Source organism: Schistocerca americana, chromosome 4 (assembly GCF_021461395.2).
Source record: "Schistocerca americana isolate TAMUIC-IGC-003095 chromosome 4, iqSchAmer2.1, whole genome shotgun sequence".
Lineage (NCBI taxonomy): Eukaryota > Metazoa > Arthropoda > Insecta > Orthoptera > Acrididae > Schistocerca > Schistocerca americana.
This window is the reverse complement of record NC_060122.1, coordinates 592,931,293-592,948,402: the sequence shown is the minus strand read 5'-3', so window position 1 is coordinate 592,948,402 and position 17,110 is coordinate 592,931,293. Positions and strand designations below refer to the sequence as shown.

General features: G+C 38.0%; 1 protein-coding gene across 4 annotated transcripts in view; it reads right to left on the bottom strand.

The window, feature by feature from the left end:
* Positions 1–621: 621 nt before the first annotated feature.
* Positions 622–17,110, bottom strand: part of LOC124613192 — a 409,752-nt gene continuing 393,263 nt past the window's right edge. For 2 of the 4 annotated variants that reach the window (XR_006979619.1, XM_047141847.1), the window contains one exon: positions 1,230–1,693. Coding sequence is in view for 2 of the 4 variants with exons in the window: in XM_047141847.1 (XP_046997803.1) it covers positions 1,682–1,693 (12 nt within the window). In the remaining 2 variants the exon portion in view is untranslated. The other 2 variants (XR_006979618.1, XM_047141846.1) reach the window with 2 other exon arrangements.

Here is a 17,110-nt window from a genome sequence, read left to right as displayed (position 1 = left end):
CTTTTAGGCCACCACTTCCATTCATAGCCTCTTATCCAAGTTCATTTTCCCATTGACAAGATACATTAACTTCTCTGTAAAACAATATTTCATTAATTCCATCTGAAGGCACATCCAACTGCTCCTACGGAATAAAAGTTTTCAGAAGTTAATACTGTGCAAGATAAAATTTAGCTTTTGAGCCGGATCCCTTATGAAATCCTCAAACTTAACTGTTGAGACAACATATTATCAAAGGTTTTTCATGCAAATATAAATAGAGTGGCTGAAAGAAAGAATGAGAAGAAGATCTGACAACTTTTGTTTGATGTTCATGGAAGAAAATGATTTTAAAACTTCACTTTGTTTGCAGTACTACCAACAAAAGAAACTGAATCTCAACTTTTACTTTGTGCTTTGATAAGAGAGCATATAAGCTTTTTCTAGCTGTTTTCCACAAACCAAACCACAACAATTGTATGATTGGGTGTTATGTTGGTGAATGCCACTGTTAAATAAATGATATTCAGTGTGACAATTGCCAACACATTTATGACTATTTGAGTTCTCAGACACAATACAGGACAGCATTGACACTGAAACAATACCACATAATTTCAATGTTTAACTAACTTTGTCAAAATTGTTTGAGTATTCCGCTCCTTAATGAAAAACATGAATTACTTGTTGTTGCTCCAACATTTAATTACAAAAGGAATGACACAAAATTATAATTCATAACAATGATCACAGTTTAATAAGTTACATATAAAACATTTAATGTTGTCTATAATACAATGACAATTTGTTTTCAAGTTAAGTACAAAATTAATGGACTCAATTGACAAGGCTTCTGCTGTACAAGCATCACTTCTCACGATGTTTAGCAAACCAGTTTTTGTTTTAAATATAAAAATACAATTTATTTGGTTAATAAAAAGCAAAAGCCCCATCAACTTTTATCCACAAATTTTGCCTTGATCTACTATGTACAATTGATAAAATATCTCAACACAATACATATACACAATAAAAATGTACACTAACAAAAAAATTGCCATTACGGTCAGTCCATACAATTCAGCATAAAATATACAGCATTTTGAAGGAGTTTCTCTCTCTCTCTCACACACAAACACAAACCACTTGGGGAAAAAACCACAAAAACTTATGGATAATAAGAATGTTTACATGAATTGTCACGTTAAGAAGTCCTTTTATTTGGGTGATGATCATCTTCCATCTGCAACAAATTCAAATCACAGAATAATACACATTAGATAAAATATAAAGGAAGAAAATCGACAAATGAGCTTAGGGATAAACTGGAAATTTATATGTAGCAAAATAAAAATTTTGGTATTTCTTCAAATGCCGAGGGTGCAACAAGAGATATGAGAATTTATAAATAGGGAGATAAGTTCACTGGAGTGTTGAGGTGTGTTAGAGAGTGAGACACACACACACACACACACTGAGTGAGTGAGAGAGAGAGAGAGAGAGAGAGAGAGAGAATTTTTCCTTGCCGTGTTGTCATGAAAATATGATAAAACACACATTAGTTTCTGCTGACATTTCAAACTGTTACAACATACACCCTTATAGTTTACTGATGGGAGCTTTGCTGGTACTATTCAGCATCTTAGAATGATGCTGTTAAGTCCTACTTTGTGTTTCAACGTATCTCCCTGCACCATGCCACCTAGCCCTTTATCTGGAATAGTTCCAAAACATAATCACATGTTACATATGAGAAATGAAGTTTGCCAAAAGCATGGTATTGCAATGGATATTGTTTTATAAATAGTTCTGATTTGGTTTCAAACTACAAAATATGTATGCTCTTCTTAGCTTTCAGATGCTATAAAATACAAATTAAATTATGGGAATCAGTGCACAATAGAATGTTATAAATCATTTGAAACTCATTTGCCTTTCATTCGTATGTTTGAGTGTATTAAATAAATAAAAGAAGCTGCCAAATTTATAAAAATCAAAAAAGTCTAAAGAACGGAATAAATACATGTGAGTAAATTATTTAAGCAAAGTGGACTTGGACACACATTGAAAGCTATTTACATTCCTTTTATGGGGGATGCAAAGAAGCTGAGATGTGGCCTCAAAGGTTTTTGGGACAGCATTATTTACCAAAATTCTCTGAAAAATTTTGCACTACTTATTTAGAAGGGATACACTGGTATCTGCAGCCCACCATTTCTCAAAGACAGTGAGTTAGAAAGCTCAGATTGTTACTCATATGAGGTGTGATTGGAAAGTTTTAAGAATGGATCCCCTACTGCTTACTGCTTTGACGAGCAGGTACATGGAGGGTGGGGAGTGAGTCATTGCCTTGTACTTGAACTCCCTCTGACAGGAAACCGCGTTTCCTTTATTCAGTTCATTGTGAAAGCTGGTTGAGTGCGGGTCAGTTGGCTTGTTGCCAGATTCTGTCTGCGTGAAAATGAACATAAAAACAGAGAAATGAGTTTGTGTGAAAATTTTGTTTTAAAACTGGGAAATCAGCTTCTGAGACTTACGAACTATTGGAAACAGCTTTTAGAGGTAATTTTAGAGGTAATGTATGAGCCAGTCAAATGTTTTTGTCTGGTTCAACATGGCTGCAAATCATTTGAAGATGAAGCATGGTCCGGCCGTCTTTCACCTCAAAAACGAATGAAAATGTTGTAAAACTTGGCGGATTTAGTGCGCTCTGATCGTAGACTTACAATTAAGGAGATGGCTGATGAACTTAAATTAAGTTTCTATGCAGTTCAGTCAATTTCAACAGAAGATTCCAGGTTCACCATGACCGAAAAAAGCATGGAAAAGTCAGTCGAAGGTGAAGACAATGTTGGTGACTTTTATTATTATTATTATTATTATTTTGTATTCTACTGGTATTGTGCATCATGAATTTACCCCTGGAGGACAGACAATTAACCAGGTACACTAAAAATGTGTCCTTGGGTGTTTGCGCAAAAAGACGCAGAAGAAAAAGCCTCCATTGTGGAAAGACAGGAGTTGGGTGATACACCATGACAATGCTCTGGCTCATAGTGCCTACTCCAGCGTTGAATTTTTGACCAAATTCAAAACTCCTGTGCTTCCACAACCACCATATTCCCCTTATTTGGCCCCTGTGGACTTTTATCTGTTTTCTAAACTGAAATTTTCACTGAAAGGGAAGCGATTTGACTCTATTGAAGACATCCAGGCAAACACAAAGAGCGTCCTTAACACACTCCAGAAAAAAAATTCCAGGACTGTTTCCCAAAGTGGAAACACGGTTGGAGCTGCTATGTTCAGTCAGAAGGGGACTATTTTGAAGGAGATGCATCACAGTAGCATGTAAGTACCACCACTGTACAATTACAAGCCCATTTTTAAAAATTCCCAAACACACCCCATATGTGTGAGAATTTCACACTTCTTTGAACGACCTCTAAAAACATTTGTGTATATTTACATAAAAAACTCACAAGATTCAATTAGGAATTTACTGAAATATATCAAGAGAGGATTTTTACACGTAGTTGGTAGGTATATCCAGAGTTTATATGCAAGAAAAAAAATTGCTTTCAAAATTAATGATTACATACTGGAAAGTGACTGCTATTTTTTTTTTTAAAGGAAAATGTGATTGAAGTATTATCAACAGTAAAACCTCAACAGTACTAGCTTCTTTACATAAGGCATTACTGTAACGTCTAAACACTGACATGGACCAAACTAGAACAAGAACTGGTCCAACAAATGTGCTACACTAACTTTGAAAGGAATGTTGGTGTTTTCATAATAGCTCATTTTAATGCCGAGAATAACTCAAAAAAGCATAGCCATAGAAAAATTGTGTGTTATATCCTACAACAATTAAATAGAAAGAGGAATCCATTTCCAGATCATAGAAAGATGTTTTTAAGACTTAGTACAGTAAAATAAAATAAAGTGGAAGATACTAATTCATCAAACATCTGTAAGTACTCTGCGAGTTAAAAATTAAAGCTCAAGCTGTATTTGATAACCGATCTTACATTTAGAGATATCTTGCATTGAAGAAACTTGACCAGTACTTTCACCAGTTACTAAACGGTAACATTCATTTTTTTCAAGAAGGATTCTACAAATGACGCAACTTTTTGTCAAAGAGGTTGCATTACACAAAGGTTAACCAACACATTCTTCAGTCATCATCAAGTGTGTTACTATTAATCTATCAATTTATGTTCACAACTGCCATACATACACAGCAAAGCACCAACGTCACTTGGGTGTCTTTAATGACACCAATGCCTAAAAGATATTCCAGATTAGACTAACTGTTTTAGAAAATGCTAGACCCCAATTTTCCATTTTTTATTACCTTTGTTCCCATTTATAGACAAGATACACATTTAGACGGGCTGCTCAATAAAAAATGATGATAATTTTTTTATACTCATAATTTCTTGTGCTAGAATTTAACTTAATGTGTAACACACTATACTAGTTTCACTGTTGGCACTCCTGGCTCCCAACTGTGAGAGGTAGGCAAGCTGAGACGTGTGCAGTATCACCTACTGCAGTAATAGAGATGACGTGCAATGCAGATTTGAAATTCTGCTTTTGTCTGAAAAATCTTTGACTGAGGTTATGCAACGATACAAGAGACTATGGAGACTGTTCTTCCCTATGGCACAATCTGAGAAGGGTCGAAATTGTTTAAAGAGAGGAGACAATCAATCAGTTTCAATGGAAGGTGGACCCAGTGCTCCAGTTACTTCTCTTTATGAAGAAAACATCAACAGCATTGCTGTAATTGTGCAAGATGATGGACAAATAATCTTTTGAACACCTTCTGAAATACTGGTGGAAGCTGCACCACGATATGCACAGCTGCACAGTGCAAATGTTGTTACTGAATACCTCGCAAAAATCAATGCTAAGTGTATCCCTTACTCTCAATCATTAGCAGCGGTAGTGATGGCTGCAGAGGTGATTCTGAAAGGTGTTTCGAAAAATCATTTCCAACATGTCTTTTGCAGACTGGCGGAAATGCTGGGACAAATGCATATCATTCTCCATTGGCCAGCTCTCATATAAAGACGTAAAAGATAATAAAAATTATACCAGCAGGAAATGTAACTTGTTTGTGGACATAAAATTCAACATTTAGATAAGGGCTTTAGAAGAGGATCGTCAGTTTGCATGGATGATGTAACAAGTATAGCACATCTGACAGATGACTAGTGTGGCAGTTAAAAATAGTGAAGGAGGGTAACATTTGGCATTTGTAAGTTTCAATAGATTAACTTATCAGCAATATCTTGAAGTTAGAAACAATGTTGCATGACCTCTTGTCACTTCTTAGTTACAAAATATGTGCTTTTGTTAACACTATTTATACCCACTGGCGTTCACAAAACAACCTACACAGTATACTGTAAACATACTTACAATTTAATTTATTCAGAAATATGTGTCCCCACAAACCATAGACCATGCAGTGGTGGGGTGTCTTGCACGTCTCAACATTACAAGTGCAACCACACCAGAAGGCTATCTACAGAGTGGTCGCCGAAGATGGGCAGCAGCATTCCCAGTAGTTGCACGGGCAAGTCTAGATAACTGATGTGGCCTTGCTACATTAGCCAACATGGCCATTCTATGTTGGCAATGTGGCACAGCTGAAAGCATGGGAAACTACAGGTATAATATTTCCCAAGAAAGTGCAGCTACATTGCATGGTTTAATGATGATGCAATACTCCTGGTTAAAATGTTCCAGATGGAAAATAGTTACGCATCTGAATCTCTGGAAAGGGATACTAAAGTGGATGTTCTTACCAGGAAGAACAAAACTGGCATCCTATATGTCATAGAATGGAATGTTAGATCCTGTAATTGAGCATGTGGGTTAGAGAACTTGAAATGAGGAACAGATAGATTGAGGTTAAATATAGAGTGGTGTAGTGAAGAAAAGGATTTCTGTTTAGATGAGTACAAGATTATAATCACAAAATCAAAGAATGGTAACAAAGGATACGATGAATAATGAATTAGAAACTACGAAATTAATAGGAAGTGTAGTGAATACATTGTCATGCTCAAGATAGACACAAAGCCAATCTCACTAAAGTAGTGCAAATGTAAAGACGAAACTGCAAAATTATATGATGAGATACAATAAATTATTCAAAATACACTGAGGTGACAGAAGTCATCGGATACCTCCTACTATCATGTTGGACGTCCTTGTACCCGGTGTAGTGCAGTGCAACTCGGCGTCGCAAGGACTCAACAAGTTGTTGAAAGTCCCCTACAGAAATCTTCAGCCATGCTGCCTCTATAGTTGTCCACAACTGCAAAAGTGTTGCTTGTGCATGATCTTGTGTACAAACTGATCTCTCAATTACATTCCATAAATGTTTAACGGGATTCATGTTGGGCAATTTTGGTGGCCAAATCATTCGCTCTAACTGTCCAGAATGTTCGTCAAACCAACCGCAAACAACTGTGTATTGATGACATGGTGCACTGTCGCCCATAAAAATTCCCCATTGTTTTGGGACCATGAAATCCATGAATGGCTGCAAATGGTCTCCAAGTATTCAAACACAACCATTTCCAATCAATGATCGGTTCGGCTGGACCAGAGGACCCTGTCCATTCCGTGTAAATACAGCACACACCATTATGGAGACACTGCCAGATTGCACAGTGCCTTGTTGACAACTTTTGTCCATAGCTTTGTGGGACCTGTGCCACACTCAAACCCTACCATCAGCTCTTACCAACTGAAATCAGGACTGCAGAGTCCCACATAAATGGACCACAAAGAAACCGTTAGTACAAATTCTTCTAAATTTCGCCACAAACTTTACAAAAAGATCGACAAACAACTAAAAATCACCTTTTCTTATACATTGCAGTAAAGTCAATGAAATGAAGCAGACTCTCGCACATCGACATCATCACATAGAAATGGCATAACAAACAAAAAATGCACTTGAAAATGGGAATCATTTCCCGAAACATGTTGAGCGAAAAATAAAGAAAATCACGAATGGTAGCAGATGAGTTATTTGTAACCAAACCTATTGTTTTCACAGTCACAGGCTTTCAGAACAATTTATGATTGATCAGATCAGATTAATTCTTGCTAACACCTGCTTGAGACAGAAGGCTTGTATGCATTGGAGAGACCTGGAGACAATGTAATTCAGCAGCTGATGCTGAAGAAATTGCATTATGGTTGCAAAGGGGACCTGGATAACTTGGGACAACCAGAGGTTGTTGAGATTTACAAAGAGATGATAACAGGTAAAAGAAACATGATAGAAGATGAATGGGTGCTTTTTTGAGATGGATTACTGAAGACAGCAGGAACAGCTAGGCAAAGTCACAAAGGCAGCAGAAATCCTTGGGTAATTTACTTGACTAAAGAAGAAAATTTGGAAATGCAACAAGTGAATATGGCAAAAGAGAGTGAAGATGTCTCAAAAATGAGATTCACAAACATTGCAAAATGGCAAAGCAGGATAGGCTACAGGAGAAGTGTAATGCTTTAGAAGAACGTATGACTACAAGAAACAAAAATACTGTGTATAGGTTTATTTAAAAAAATAATAACCTTTGGTGGGAAAAAGACAAGTTGGTCGGTGAATATCAAGAGCTCAGATCATAAGCCAGAACTATGGAAAGAAGGCAAAGCTGAAGAGTGGAAGGAATATTTAGAATGGCTGTATAGACGAAAGAAATTGTACAATATTTGGGAAAGGGAAGAAGAAAAGGATGAAGATGAAACAAAGCATACAATACTGCAAGAATAACTTGAGAGACAGCTGAAAGACCCAAGCAGAAACAAGGAACCAGGAGATGACATTCCCCCACAATTATGATTCTTGGCGAGGACCAATCATGGCGTAACTGTTCCACATGGTATGCAGCATACACAAGACAAGTAGAGAACATCAGTCTCTAAGAGGCATCTTATAAAAAGATGGACTTGCCGTGAAGTGTATGTATGAGTCATTGGTTCAATAAGTCGTGGCTGAATAACACTAACATGAATCTTCTACAGAAGAAGGGATGATATTTATAAGTAGATATGGAGCAAGAAAAATATGGCTTCTGGAGAAATTTAGGAACATGTGAGGCATTACCAAACTTGTGAATTATATTAGAAGGTGTGTGGTGGTGGTGGTGGTGGTGGTGGTGGTGGTGGTGGTGGGGTGGGGTTTGCGGCACTCTTTATAGCATCCATAGATTTAGAGAAAGCTTTACATAATGTTGACTGGAATAGCTTCTTTGAATTGTTAAGTTATCAAAAATATAATACGGCAGGCAGAAGGTCTTCTACAGCTTGTAGAGAAACTAGACTGCAGTTATAAGAGTTGAGAATGCAGTAGAGGAAACCAAAGGGAACGTCAAAAAAGAAATTAAAGTTTAGGGAGAATAAATAAAAACATGGAAGTTTGTTGATGAATTTAAAATTCTCCCTAAGAGTTGCCAAAGACTTGAAAGATCAGGTAAATGCAATGGAGTGTCTTGCAAAGAGGTTATAAGATGAACATCAACAAAAGTAGTTGAATTAAATCAACTGAAGCAATTAGATCAGAAAATGAGAAACTAAAAGCAGTGGACATGTTTTCCTATTTGGAAGCACAATAACTGACAATGGTCGAAGCCGAAGCAGAGAGGATGTCAAATTGCTGACTGCAAATAGAAATGTATTTCTGAAGGTTATTTTGCTGGAGTGTAGCCTACATCTACATATATACTCCACTAGCCACCAAGTGGTGTGTGGTGGAGGGCACAATTTGCACCAAAGTCATATTCCTCCCCCCTCTGTTCCACTCGCAGATCGTGTGAGGGAAAAACGACTGTCTGAATGCCTCAGTACGAGCTCTAATTTCTCTTATCTTTGAATGGTGATCATTGTGCGATTTGAAAGTTGGTGGTAATAATATATGCTCTACATCCTAGGTGAAGACTGGATTTCAGAATTTAGTGGGCAGCCCCTTTCATTTAGCGGGTCATCTATCTGCAAGTGTGTCCCACTTCAAACTTTTAATCAGATTTGGTACACTCTTGTGATGGCTAAATGTACCAGTCACGAATCTTGCCGCTCTTCTTTGGACCTTCTCAATCTCTTGAATCACACCCAAGTGGTAAGGGTCCCATACAGATGATCAATACTCTAATAAGACTGGACGAACTAATGTACTGTAAACAATTTCCTTTGTTGAAGGACTGCAGCGCTTCAGGATTCTACCAATAAACCACAATATAGAGTTCGCCTTGTTCGTTACTTGTGTAATCTGCTCATTGCATTTGAGATGATTTTGAATAGTCACACTCAAATACTTGACGGATGTTACCACTTCCACAGACTGTGCATTTATTTTGTACTCTTACATCAATGGGGATTTTCGCCTTGTTATACACAGTAGGTTACACTTACTAATAATGAGAGATAACTGCCAGTCATTACACCACGCATTTATTTTCTGCAAATCCTCATTGATTTGTTCACAACTTTCATGTGATGTTACTTCCTTTAGACTACAACATCATCGGCAAACAGTCTAATACCACTGTCAATACCATCAACCAGATTGTTTATGTAAATAGTAAAAAGCAGCGGACCTATTATGCTGCCCTGGGGCACACCTGAAGTTATGCTTGTTTCTGTTGAAGTCACCCTGTTCAGGATGACATACTGCTTCCTGCCTGTTAGGAAACTTTCTATCCAATCGCATATGTCATAGAATAGACCGAAAGCATGAACTTTTTGTAGCAAGCGACAGTGCGGAACGAGTCGAACACCTTTCGAAAGTCGAGAAATATGCCATCAACCTGGGAGCCGGTATCAAGAGCCTGTTGTATATCATGCACAAAGAGGGCCAGCTATGTCTCGCATGACCGCTGTTCCCTAAAACTGTGCTGGTTTCTGCAGATGAGCTTCTCAGAATCTAAAAAGGTCATTATGTCTGAACACAAAATATGTTCCATTATTCTACAACAAATTGACATCAGTGAAATTGGCCGGTAATTATGTACATCAAATTTTCTACCCTTTTTATAGATTGCTATGACCTGGGCCTTCTTCCAGTCCCGTGGAACTTTCCGCTGTTCCAATGATCTCTGATAGATGATTGATAAGAATGATATTATATTTGTAGCATATTCAACATATAATCTTATGGGGTCACAGTCTGGGCCAGATGCCTTCCTGGTGTCTAAGGATCTTAACTGTTTTACAATCCTAGATTCACTAACCACTATGTCAGCCACCCTTGAGTTTGTTCAATCATTGAAAGGGGGAATGGTGCTGCAGTCCTATACCGTAAACGAGCTTTTGAAAGCTAAGTTTAGAATTTCGGCCTTCTGTTTATCATCATCCGTTACATTACCCGCACTGTCAGCAAGAGAAGCTATTAAATTATTTGTAGCATTCATAGATTTTACATATGACCAAAATTTTTTGTGGTTATTTTTAGAAACTGCAGATAAAATATTGCTTTCAAATTCGTTAAAAGAATCTCTTATTGACCTTTTGACAGCTGTTTTCATTTCACAGAATTTCTGTTTGTCAGCGGAGCAGTGACCACACTTAAAACGACTGTGCAAAATTCTCTACTTCCTCAGCAACTTCCTAATGTTTGTTGTACTACGGTGGATCCTTTCCCTCCCCTGTATTTTTGCTAGGCACATAATTCTCTAGCACATAGTGGGCAATACCTTTAAATTCCTACCAAAAATGCTCAATATCTTTGTGTGCCGCGGTGAATGCTTGGAGCTGACTATGAAGATATTCATTAATGACACTTTTATTTGCTTTCCCAAACAAGAAAAATCTACACTGTTTCTTTGGTTGTTATGCAACTTCCACTGACATATAAGCCACAATGACATTATGGTCACTAATACCTTCTTCTAGATTAACTTCCTCAAAAGATCAGGTCTGTTTGTCATCAAAATATCTAATATGTGGTTTTCTAACCAACTGCTCAAGGTTGTACGTTGAGAGTGCTCCTAGAATAACTTCACACGAGTCTTTGCTTCTGCCTGTAGCGTCGCAGCTATTACATGTCTGCAGATTTTTGCAGTAAGTTTTGTTACGTTATGGCAAGCTGTTTTGGAAGCCTGCAGTATAGTAGCATTCGGCGACGGCCGACTTGTGGCCTGCCGAATGCGTCATAGCCACACCTGTAGCTAAAGCGGATCGTGAGAATGCTCACTGTGGCACGCACTAAAATCACTTGTTCACTTCACCTAAGAAACTAAATAACTATGTTAAATATTATCTGTTTTATTCCTAATTTGGTACATGATCTTTTGTTATTCAGATGAACTTTGTGTCAAAATTGGATATCACTACCTATAATAGTTTCGGAGATAAGAAACCCATTAAAAAAACCACTTAACCGACACTTAAGAAAGTAAGTTCAGATAGGAACAATAACAGTTTATATTTATTTTGTTATTTGAAAACAGTAATAGCACTCTCAGTGTGATGATTTATTTTATAAAGAATTTCAATTCTAAACTTTTGGTAATTTTTCTTTTGTAATGAAAATAACAGTTTTAAAAGTTAATATTTATATTTTGTGTTAGGGTGAGAGTAAATGAGAGTGAATGTGAGCTTGTATGTGGGACATGCGTCAAATTTCAATTCCATATTGTATTACACCTCACACAACTAACAAGTGTTACGCCACCAGGGTTTCATGAAAGCAGTAAATTGCCCTAAATGGCGGATGACTTACGTCTATGAGTATTTGCTTTTGTAATAAGGAAGCCAGAAAGGTAATAAGAGGATAATCAGTTCTAAAGTATATTTCAAGCTCAGTTTTCGTTTGGTTTGGTTTGGTTTGGTGGAACATTTTGTTAATATTTGCAGCTTGAAATGACATAAATGCATCTGCGAATGTTAATTGGAGTAAAACAGTTTAAGAGCGAATATGATCTTGAAAGATTGATCTGATTGGCTGTTCATTTTGATCAACCAATCACAGTTAAGTCTTCCCCACACATTGGAATGAGTTATATGCCCTGAAAGCAACGGCGTTCAGTCAGTCGTGGACTAGCTGCTGGATGAGAAGGTAATGTTAGACATGTCCGAAAAAGTTATTTGTAAAATGAAGAATAGACTGTTATTTCACATTTGGCTTATATCGCCATGCAAGCAGATGCAGTTACGGATAGTTCTGTGAATTTTGGGAGATTTTGGAGTGTTTGTTGTAGAGAAAACTGCGTGTGAAACTATCGATCTTTGTGAAGAATTCTGTGTGGCGTGCTCAGTAAGCATTTACAGAACATTTCTTGGTGAGCATCTTCCTTTGAAGAATCCAATGAAAAGGACTGAGTGTGAAACTTATTTTGTAGCAGAGTATTGACTGTATTAATCTTGTAATATTTCGGGTTGGACTTAGTACATTTCTGGCTGTCTTGCGTGTGATATAAGCTGTGTGAACTAGCAGTAGATGTGCTACTGACATAAATGTGGGCTTGTTGACAATAAAAAACATTAGTATCGAGAAGAGGACATTTTCAATGAAGGAAGGAAGCATCCACTTTTGCCAGTTATTGCTAGAGATTTATAGGTTTATTTTGTTACTTGAGTTACAAGGACTATGTAATTGTAAGTATGGATGATGGTTTTCTTCAATGCTGCTCTTAACATCAACTATGTAGTACCTACGAATGCAGAGCAATGGATGGTGAACGAACGCTGTACTGAGGTAGGTGAACATTGATTTGCAGCTTGCTTCACTCAGTGCTGGCGAATATTTTAACACCACTCTGCCGCATGCCCCCTGTGATAAATGCATAATTTTCCCAGTCAATGGATGCTAGATTAAAGTTTACACCTATAACTAATGGATAATTTGGATATTTATTTCCTTTGTACTCAAGACATTCCCTGAAAGGTTCTGCGACATTTGTTGCGGATGCTGGAGGTCTATAAAACATCTTTATACAATGGTCAATCCTTGTCTGATTGACAGCTTTATCCAGACTATTTTGCAGTCTGATCCTAACTGCAATGAACACACCACCTCCCATAGCATCAGTTCTATCCTTTCTAAACGCCATCCAATCCAAGTTCAAGATTTCACTGCTACTTATGTCTGGTTTTAACCAGCTTTCGGTACCTAATACAATATTGGCATTGCTACTGTTTATTTCGGAGAGTAACTTGGGGATCTTGCTACAGACACTTCGATAATTTACTAACTGAGATTTAGCATATTTAAATCCTTTGGAATGACCTGTTTAGGCGAACTAACAATTTTTACAGTTGGCACACCCACGTGAGTGTCATGAACCGGTAATTTTTCAGGCCAATGGTTTGTTTCCTGTGGGGAGGAACTTAATCTAAGAAACCCCCATGTGCACGCCCAAAGTACTGTGCTACCCATGTAGCCTTGTACAAAGTGAAATGTGAGCGATAAACATTTCAGGTGAGAACAGTGTAGCTAAGAGATCTAAATGTGCTGATACGAAAGGATACTGAAGATTTAAATCACGTAACCAATGGAAGAGGCACTAAATTGAGCACAAGGGAACAAATTCTTATGGCATAACCTGACTAGAAGACTGAAAAGGCTGATATAATGCATAATAGGACACCAAGAAATAGTCAATTTGGTAAAGGAATAAAGAGTGAAGGAAAAAATGGTAGAGAGGGACGAAATCTTGAAAACACGTAAGTATGATGCAGTACTGGGCAAGAGAGAGACACTTGCACGTGGTAGATTAGTGTGTTTAGATCCATCAAATCTATTTCTGGGTTGAAGATCATAACACAAACATGAATGGCAGCATCTTCAAGGTCTTCTTATACTGGAGGAACAAATGAAGAGGCTGAAGTAAATTTTTAGATAACACGGTTGGAGATAAATTTGCAATAGATTGCTGTTTTATCACTTAATGAGACAGCCAAGATTGCAAATAATCATTCATTTAAAAGGATGACTGGTTTTGGCCTTTATGCTAGCCTTCTTCGGACGTATGGCACCATATGGCTGAAACTGGTGGTGCCCAGAACAGACTCCTATAAGTACGAGCTGGTACATCCGCCATTTTGTTTCCCAGAACTCTGAAGTGTAAATAGGGAGTTTATGCAGACAAAAACCACCCTTGTAGTTCATCTTTTAGCGCAAATCTTTCTGAAAAGTCTGAAACATAAAGCATACGTGTTCGAGGAAATCTAAGACATGTTACAAGGGGGAACTTAAATAGTGGCAACTATTTATTTACAACCGATACAAAAGATTTACATGGTTGCACCTTTTACTGACCTTCAAAGTAGTCACCAGTGTTGTGTAGAACCCATTGCCAGTGATGTGGAAGGCGTAGTACACCATTAGCAGAGCCTATTTTGTTGATGGTGCGAATGGAAAGGTCTACTGCCTGTCGAATCTCTACAACAGTTCTGCAGCGAATGCCACGAAGCGGTTCCTTCATCTTCAGAATCAAACCAAAGTCACAAGGACTTAAGTTCCATCGACCGAACAGAGCAACCACAGCTTACGCTGTATGCGCCCAGGCACTGTCGTGCAAAAAATGGGTGGATTGCGCAGAAATTGTCGCAGCTTCTTCCGCAAAGCTGGTCGCAGGTGATGCTCCAAAGACAAACAGTAATACTGTGAAACTTCTTGGCAGATTAATTGTTTTATGTTTCAGACTTTTCAGAAAGATGTGCGCTACAAGATGAACATATTTTTGAAAATTCGATTTCATTCTAGTAATGCTGTGCATTGATGGTCTGCTGTGGGGGAACGTAATGCGTTAGGATATCATCAGCACAGTCGTACACGAGAATCACCGTAACTGCTAACGGTGTACTACGCCTTCCACATTGCTGGCAACGGGTTCTACACAATGCTGGTGACTACTCTGAAGGACACTTTAACAGGTGCAAGCATGTAACTCTCTTGCATCAGTTATGAATAATTTGTCGCCACTATTTAAGCTCCAACCTTTGTATTTTGTCTTATGTGTGAAAAAGTGCAGTGCCACATCTCTTCATACAGAATTTTTCTGTTGCACGTCACTGTATTTCACTCTGTGAAATTGAAACGTGTATATTTTGTAATGGACCCCATCAAACTATATTTAGGACAGTGGAAATTGAAATGTCCTGTGGTGCCCCTCCTGCACCCAGTTGGTTGGATTAATCTCGCAATTAATAGCAGATGGGATTATTCGTAATTGGGAGAACAAGAACTCTTCAGAAAATTTGCACTCTTTATTGCCTGTTAGCTAATAACTTGCTGTTTTGTGTGACGTAACCAATATAAACAAGAGACAAACAAGAAAGTACACATTTCTTCAGTCCTTAGCTCCCGGCATTCTTTTCTCTGTAATCTTGCTACAGCTTTACACGGGGTGCTTTCCTTTCTGCAAAAGAATCTATTACCTCATCAAACGTTTTGCTACATGAAAAATCGAAATGTCGTTATCTAATACTGAAAAAGTTGTTAATACAAATAATACCCAAGACTGGTGTGGTTTCTCGATTGGTTTCGTGTATTTTGTCACTGTCTGCTTGATAAAACAAAATAGCCCTTTCTAATATTGCAGCAGTTTTATAACGCACACCAAATAAACGAGACTGTTTTGGCACAAACGGTCATTTTTATAAAACGACAGAATATAATTCACGAAGTACCAATATCAAATGCCTATTAGGCCTACTACAAGCACAAAGCTTTACGTTTGGAAATAGTTTCACATTTCATTCATACGCTCCAGCTTCTCAAGCATAGGATCGAAAAGTAGCAGTACGAGATTTTTATATAAATTTGGAATCGTCATTTTCTTCCATAATTTGTGTGATGTCCCCGTTTCTTATCCTTCCTGGTTCTAACAAACAATCCTGTCATTTCTAATTCTGTAACTATTCCTACCAGCGTCAAAACCTATTCTCCGGTTAGCTTCACTAACCCTGCCACAATCACTGGTTTAGTTTTCCCGTGTTTATTCTCTGGTTCGGCGTTATAACGTGTTCATACAATGCGCTTTCCGCGCTACTCCCAGAATAGAACTTAGGCGGCTGCTACCGGGTACTGTACTACTGGCCCTTACTAGTGTAGCGGTTGGGCCAAAAATTTTCTATAAAAATTTCATTTTCTTGGCTACACCGAGAAGACTATACGTAACCTTTCTTACCTGTTATTCATTTATTTCCACTCTGGTAGTCTGAATCTACGGATTTCAATGGCAATAATAACAACGCTGATCATTTACAAACCCAGTCAACCACATAAACAAACAGCGATTGGCATTCACCCGTTCGGCTTTATTCCGCTCAGCTCGTATAGCCCCATCCCCTTCTGTCTGCAGGAAAGTTCATTCCTAAATCCCCACATTCAAAAATCAACAGGGATGTGTTCAAAATCATATGAATAATCAATAGACCAACGTGCGCTGGATACTAGGTGCTTTGTGAAACAAGGTTTTTTTCCTCAAGAATATGAATTTACACCCCCCCCCCCCCCCCCCCCCCCCCCCCCGAAATTGTGGCTCCGGGCAGATACCCTAGTTTTCCCCCAGTGAATCTGGCAGCTTGCGCGTGCCAGTAACATTTTTCAGAATAGCATCTTGCTGCTTGCTGCTACTGCTTATACAGCTAACAGCCACACTTCTGTAGCCAGAAGTGAGAGAAGGCACTACACATGCACGACTAAACTGCGCATATGCATGAGCCCGCTCGTAATTGCTAAAACCAAGCTAATGTAAACCATTGTGATGTCATGCTCACTGGAGGCAGTTTGTTGTCATGAAGCACTGCACAGTATTGCTAAAGCCTTGGACACATTTTGCTGTTGGCAGACACTTGTATGAGCACTGTGTTTTGTTGTTGTATATGGCACATTTCCTTTGCAACTTAAGTTTTATTTTCATTCTTTTTCTCGCTTTGCTTTACTGCTGCAGTATAGTTCTGTAGTAGCAGGACTGTACATGCTTTGTTAGCGTATTGTTCCTTACCAGCCAAAGTTACAAAAATTTCACTGAAAACTAAAACAAACAAAAAATTCCCACAATTCTAAAAAAAATCCTGGGTTTTTCCCAGTGTTCTCCCAGATGAAAAAAGTTTCAGATTTTTCCTGGATCTCCCGGTTGTCCAGGGGCATATACAC